The 7,500-nt window shown below is 36.5% G+C and overlaps 2 protein-coding genes across 5 annotated transcripts in view; one reads left to right on the forward strand and one right to left on the reverse strand.

Annotated features, from left to right (window-relative positions):
* The window catches only part of hemk2 (HemK methyltransferase 2, ETF1 glutamine and histone H4 lysine), a 6,261-nt gene extending 2,537 nt beyond the window's left edge, over positions 1–3,724 (forward strand). The window contains exons 4-7 of the mRNA XM_084105405.1: positions 716–806; positions 1,635–1,718; positions 2,361–2,502; positions 3,191–3,724. Of these exons, the coding sequence (XP_083961531.1) occupies positions 716–806; positions 1,635–1,718; positions 2,361–2,502; positions 3,191–3,309 (436 nt within the window). The 3' untranslated portion in view covers positions 3,310–3,724. The remainder of the gene's footprint in view (positions 1–715; positions 807–1,634; positions 1,719–2,360; positions 2,503–3,190) is intronic.
* A 1,748-nt stretch (positions 3,725–5,472) lies between these two features.
* Positions 5,473–7,500, reverse strand: part of jam2a (junctional adhesion molecule 2a) — a 21,996-nt gene continuing 19,968 nt past the window's right edge. For 2 of the 4 annotated variants that reach the window (XM_084105363.1, XM_084105361.1), the window contains 2 exons: positions 6,663–6,696; positions 5,473–5,948 (listed from right to left, as the gene is read on the reverse strand). In XM_084105363.1, coding sequence (XP_083961489.1) covers positions 5,910–5,948; positions 6,663–6,696 — 73 coding nt within the window. In that variant the 3' untranslated portion in view covers positions 5,473–5,909. The remainder of the gene's footprint in view (positions 5,949–6,662; positions 6,697–7,500) is intronic. The other 2 variants (XM_084105362.1, XM_084105360.1) reach the window with 1 other exon arrangement.

Consider the following 7,500-nt stretch of genomic DNA (forward strand, 5'->3'; position numbering starts at 1 on the left):
CAGACAGAGAGAGAGTGAGTGAGTGAGAGTGACAGAGAGTGAGTGAGTGACAGAGTGAGTGAGTGACAGAGTGAGTGAGTGACAGACAGAGTGAGTGTGAGAGTGAGTGAGTGAGTGAGTGAGAGAGTGAGAGTGAGTGAGTGAGTGAGTGAGTGAGTGAGTGAGTGAGTGAGTGAGTGAGTGAGTGAGTGAGTGACAGACAGAGTGACAGACTGAGTGAGTGAGTGAGTGAGTGAGTGAGTGAGAGAGTGAGTGACAGACAGACAGAGAGAGTGAGTGAGTGAGTGAGTGAGTGAGTGAGTGAGAGAGTGACAGAGAGTGAGTGAGTGAGTGAGTGAGTGACAGACAGACAGAGAGAGTGAGAGAGTGAGTGAGAGAGTGACAGAGTGAGTGAGTGAGTGAGTGAGTGAGTGAGAGAGTGAGTGAGTGAGAGAGTGACAGAGAGTGAGTGAGTGAGTGAGTGAGTGAGTGAGTGAGAGAGAGTGAGTGACAGAGTGAGTGAGAGAGTGAATGAGTGAGTAAACTGACTCTAGCTGATCATTGATTCTGTTATTTTCCTCCTTTGAAAGATCTGTAAAGCGCAGTAGGAATAAAGCTGTTTTGTCTTGTTGTGTTGTCTTGTGTTGTCTTATGTTTGTGTGTGTTGTCTTGTGTTGTGTGTTGTGTGTTGTTGTGTTGTGTTGTGTTGTCTTGTGTTGTGTGTTGTGTTGTGCAGTTGCACTGATGTGAACCCGGCGGCTGCTCTCTGCACTCTCCAGACGTCTCAGCTCAACAATCTCCGGCTGCAGCCCGTCGTCACCGACCTGGTGAGATACAGGAGTTTAACTCAAGCACTATTGGAATATGGCATAATAATGGCACAACATAACATCTCTTAAATATAGACTTGATGCTGATTTAAATGTAAAAATCCTTGTATTTAGTCATTAATTCAATGCAGCAAGGAAAAACGCAATAAAAAAAATACAATAAAAAATCCAGTAATCAGGACTGATGGAAAATCTGCTTCATTAGCTGTGTTTCCACTCAAAGTTGAGAATTTAACTTATGTGCAAAAATGGAATATTGTACAAAACTTTTGTGAAAACTTTTTTTTATGTTGTTTTTCATCTAATTTTATTTTATTTCAGCTTAATTTTATTCATCAGTTTTTTTTAAAAGTGTTTTAGTTTTGGTTAACAAGGTTATTATCGCCATTTTATTATTTTATTAATAAAAATAATATTATTATTATTACGCCCCTTATTATTTTTACCGAAGTACTAAAATGAAATAAAATAAAATGAATAAAACTATATAGACATACTTTAAAACATTTTTAAAAAAATGACAAAAAGACATAAAAAATTCTTAAACTTTTACTAAAGTTAAAAAACAGCAAATACAGAAATGAAACCTAAATTCAAAAAACTAACAACTATAATTATATAATCAATGATACTAGAGAGTAATACAGAACAGTGCAGCCCCGCCTCCTCAGCTGTCAATCATCCACAGCAGAACAGTGAAGCCCCGCCTCCTCAGCTGTCAATCACAGTTTAATCTCATCACAGATGCTGATGTTATAAGAGTCTGCTGCTCTTGTGTTTATCATGTTTGTTCCGGTGTCTCAGGAGTTCTGTCGTGTCTCACAGGTCGAGTGTCTCTTGCCGAGGTTGAAGGGAAAAGTGGACGTGCTTGTTTTCAATCCGCCGTATGTCGTCACACCGTCAGAAGAGGTAAACCAGTGTGTGTGAAGTCATGTGATCAGATACTGAGACTCTGAAATCAGCTGAATGAGAATTAATGACCAGCATACTTGATGTTTGGGGGCTTTCCTCCTGTTTTGATGAAATTGTAGGATTATTCAGAGATGATTTGAAATCTAAAAGCATTAAAGTCCCCCTGTAATCAATAATTACATCACCAAACTCACCAAAATGACATATTTAAACGTTTTTTCCTTGAAAAGAATGTCTTCATGCCTTAAAATATCTTGAATGTAACTCGACACCCTTGCCTCGGCTCTATGAATATGCAAATGAGCCCCGCCTCCACTCACTCACTCAGCTCAGAGATCCACTGGTTGACGATCACACGTTGATCTGATTGGTTACAAGGTAGTTTGTGACGTCAGAAACACCAGCGATTTCAAAGCGTGTTTTTGAGACTGTCTTTGGTTCACTGCAGTTTTAAGGAGGAAATACTCAGCAATGGAGTCGACTTATGAATTTACACATGCTTTGTCTTAAAGCATATTAAAAACACCACATAGACACATAAACTACATTAAAAGCTGGATTTACACCACAGGAGGACTTTAAGAGACTGAACGCCAGTGGCCGGGGCCTATGATGAGTGTGTGTGTGTGTTCTGCACAGGTGGGCAGTCGTGGGATCGAGGCGTCGTGGGCCGGTGGGAGACGTGGCAGAGAAGTGATGGACCGATTCTTTCCCATGATCCCACAGTTGCTGTCAGACCATGGGCTGTTTTACCTGGTGACCGTGTCAGATAATGATCCAGGTGTGTGTGTGTGTGTGTGTGTGTGTGTGTGTGATGTTCAAACTCACATCAGTAGCTCCACACTCAGTGGCTGCGTGTACACCGGCACATCTTATACTCACATCTGACATATGAAGGAATTTGTTGCACACTTGTAAACACAAAATTAAATTTTTTCGCATCCGATCTGATCCACTTCCAAATGTGGTTTTAATACATACATCCAGATACATGTCCGATATGTGGACCCCCGACCTCCGTCTGAACACACACATCATGAGTTCAAGCCGCTGCAAGGCGAGGACGACACGTTTATTCACAAAGAGCTTTTTAATGTTGTGTTACGAGGCGTGTGTGTTTGTGTGTGCGCTCGCTCAGCTTTATGATGAGGTGGGAACTTTATATTTATCTTTGTAAAGAAAAGAAACATTCAGGAGCTGGTTTTCAATCTCTGCCCGTGACTTTTATAAATAAAACAGCTTTACTACTGAAACGTACTTTATATTTCCCAGCAATGAGGCGATAACTTCACTGTAACTTCACTGTAATTAATGAAACCAGCCAGCTTCAATATTAGGTTACTACTCCCTCAATATCTCTGATGGGTGTAATTCACAACCCCACCACTAGATGCCGCTAGAAATCACTTTAAATCACTATAAAAGAGTTTAAATGTGTGTGATCTGAACTGGTGTTGTGTGTGTTCTAGAGGAGATTGTGTGTCTGCTGGGTAAAGCTGGGCTGGATGGACACGTGTGTGTGAGCCGTCAGGCCGGGCGAGAGAGGCTCTCTATCCTACGCTTCAGTAAAGGTGCCGAGACGTCCTGAAGAGCAGATGAGGACGGTCCAACACACCAGATGAGGACGGTCCAACACACCAGATGAGGACGGTCCAACACACCAGACGCTCCTACAGCCGATGTCCCACGGCCGAACTCTGCGATCGAGGCTTTAGGCTGCGCTTGTGTTTCCGTAAACTACTGACAAGAAACCAGAGATTCATCCTCAGGGATTGATGTGATCGTCGAGTCTGTCTGCGTTGTGTTTCAGTGTGTGTGTGTGTGTGTATTGAGTGTGACAGACTCTCGCTGCTACTGTTTCATTCCATCAGTTTCACTCAGACTCGCTGTTTGTTCGCTAGCATGCGTTCACTAGCATGCGTTCACTAGCGAGAGTTAAACCGAGACTCACAGACACGCTTTCTCCCAGAATGCCTCTGGATATTAAACATGACTGTTTTTAAGTTTTGCTTGCGTTTTCTTTTTTCCACAAAAAGGTCAATTTTACACATTAAACTAAAGTGTCAAACGTTACATTTAAAACCTAAACCTACATTTTTGTGCCGTCAAATCGATTAATCGCATCTGTTTATATAATATATGTCTGTCTACAAACTTTAAAGTATTTCTATATAGCTTGATTTTAATTTCAGTTTTAGTATTTTTTTTTTTTTTACGTTTATCTAAAACTAATTAACTAAAAATAATTTTATAATTTACTAATATATTTAAACTCTTTCATTCCCTGAAAACAATTTTTACTAGTTTTAGTTAACAACAGGATTATTATCGTTATCATTATCGTTTAAATCTTGCTTGCATTTTCTTTTTTACACAAAAATATAATTTTACACAGAAAAGAGTCGAACATAAACATTCAAAACCTGAACTAAAGGAGAAAAGCTTGAGGTGTATTTACTGATTTTAGTGCCGCCAACCCGATTATTCGAGTGTGTGTGTGTGTACAAACCTTTATGTGCTTTTATTAAGTGTTTCTATATAACTAAGTTTTTATTTCAGTTTTAGTAATTTTATTAAAAAAATTTTAAGTTTATCTAAAACTAAATAAAAACTAAAAATAATTTTATAATTGAACTTTATTTCATTCCCTGAAAAAAAATTAATAGTTTTATTTAACAGGATTATCAACTATTTTTTACCAAAAAAAACCAACAAAAAATATTTTTTTTAACTATTTCTTCAAAAAAAAAATATATAAAAAAATAAAAATTTCATTGATCCAAACAAATGTTACCTGAAACAAAATTATAATTTTTTTCTCTAAAAGGTGTTTTATTTCAGCTAGTTGCTGAGACATCATCTCATTTTTATTTAGTTTAAGTTTTAGTACTAAAATAACTCAAATAAAATAAACTATCACTCAATGATACTAAAATGACCTTATTCAACAATAACAGAATTCTCCCAGAATGCCTCTGAAGCCGATCAGGATATTAATCATGACTGTTTTAAGTCTCGCTTGTTTTCTTTTTTCCACAAAAGGTTCATTTTACACACAAAACTGAGAAAAGTCAAACATAAACATTCAAAACATAAACTAAAAGAGAAAAACCCCATTCACTGCATCTGTTTATATAATATATGTGCGTCTACAAACTTTTATTATGTGCTTTTATTATGTACAGTTTATAGCTTAATTATTATTTCAAGTTTTTTTTTTCAGATTCCTGGTAAATTCAGTCAATATCCAGGAAAGAGTTAATTAGGGACACTTTGGATGGAAAATTATGAGCGTATTAAAAAATATATTCATATGGGTTTGAGTGTGAATTAATGATACATTTAATGTGGGGTTGAACAAACTTTAATGCTAATCTCAACAAATGTAAACAATACAACTTAATTTTTGAAATAAAAAAATGCTAAATCTATTAATAAATGCTGCAAATTACTGTTAATTATCAGTTCATGTTAACTAATATAGTTAAATAATAGAATTTATTTCATAAAGTTTTAGAACAACATGAGGATGAATATTTCAATCCTTAATTTCAACAAACGTAAACACAACTTCTGATTTTTAAACATTAGTAAGTGGTAAAATAACCATTAATTAACACTGTTCATTGGTATTTTGTGCTAACTGAAGCATTAATATTGACTTTATTATTCTCTGAATGATTTGGAAACTCATCATTTCTCATCTCACGATGAATGAATAAATGCGTCGGCGAAATAATAAATGTTCCAATTCAGACAAAAAATGCAGATTATTTTTATTTTAAAAAAACAAGAATACAGATCAAATATACAACAATTCAGCCATCGCATGATTTACATCCTCACACTCGTTAGATAAAGATTGTGTTGAAATGAAAGGCACGGCGTGTCAAAGGTCATCAGTCTCGCTCGTGTGAAGGCCGCAGGTTAAACGCCGTTCCTCTGGGTCACACACGGCCAGCAGGAGGCGCTCTAGCTCAACGTGTGGAGAGAAGCACATGACAACAGCTCTCAGATCAGCTGATGTCGGAGGATTATGGAGAGAGAGAGAGAGAGAGAGACATATACAGATACAGAGAGAGAGAGAAAGAAAGAGAGAGAGACATATACAGATACAGAGAGAGAGAGAGAGAGGGAGTTTCTTCATGTCGTTTCCAGCGTCGCCGACACACACACACACACACTCCATCACAGCATGAATGACTGAGTGTGTTTGAAATCCTGAGGCTGGAGGAAGAGAAATAAATAATTCAGAATTCAGAAATAATAATAAAAATCCATTTTCTTTCCAATAATTCTATTCAATATCAGTTTCACATCCGGAGAAATCATGAGGATTTGCATGAATAAAAGTCCCGAGTGTGAATGAGTCAATTCATCAAAGAGCATGTAGAGGAGAAACTGATACTTTGTAACATTTTCAAGAGCTTTATTTTTAGTGCTGAAGTTTTGCCATTTTGGAGGGAAAAAAGGGGAATTATTATGAATTGTTGGGGAAAAAAATATTTGTAAAAATTACATAATTGAAAAAAAAAAAATTCCTGCATATGTATATATAATATATACAGTTATTATTGATGGTTATTATTATATCAATTACATTATTAACATTATTATAAATTGTTGCCATAATTAAAAAATATATTTAATTTAGAATATTAAATGTTAAAAAAAAATAAAAAAAATGAACACTTTACAATAAAGTCTCACTTGAGTTACATGAACTAACAATGACTTTATTTATTAACATTTATTAAGCTTTGTTGTTAATGTTAGTTCATTAAATAATCTGAACAGATTCAGTGTGTTGATATTAATATTAATATGAATAAATGCAGCAGAAGTTTTATTGTTAGTGTGTGTGTGTGTGTGTGTGTGTGTGTGTGTGTGTGTGTGTGTTAGTTGATGTGAATCTCCAGTGTGTGAAAATCTCAAACTCACTTCTTTTGGAGGATGAGTGTATCCCGACGTCTGACTGAAACACACAACACACACTGTTAAACACACACTTAAACACACAACTGGAACACACAACACACACTGTTAAACACACACTCAAACACACAACAAACACACAACACACACTGTTAAACACACACTCAAACACACAACTGAAACACACAACACACACTGTTAAACACACTCAAACACACAACTGAAACACACAACACACACTGTTAAACACACACTCAAACACACAACAAACACACAACACACTGTTAAACACACTCAAACACACAACTGAAACACACAACACACACTGTTAAACACACACTTAAACACACAACTGGAACACACAACACACACTGTTAAACACAGACTCAAACACACAACTGAAACACACAACACACTGTTAAACACACACTCAAACACAACACACACTGTTAACACACTGAAACACACAACTGAAACACACAACACACACTGTTAAACACACAACTGAAACACACAACACACACTGAAACACAACACACACTGTTAAACACACAACTGAAACACACAACACACACTGAAACACAACACACACTGTTAAACACAAAACTGAAACACAACACACACTGAAACAACACACACTGTTAAACACACAACTGAAATACACAACACACACTGAAACACAACACACACTGAAACACAACACACACTGTTAAACACACACTGAAACACAACACACACTGAAACACAACACACACTGTTAAACACACAACTGAAACACAACACACACTGAAACACAACACACACTGTTAAACACAACTGAAACACAACACACACTGTTAAACAC

Source organism: Abramis brama (assembly GCF_963993115.1).
Source record: "Abramis brama genome assembly, chromosome: 2".
Classification (NCBI taxonomy): domain Eukaryota; kingdom Metazoa; phylum Chordata; class Actinopteri; order Cypriniformes; family Leuciscidae; genus Abramis; species Abramis brama.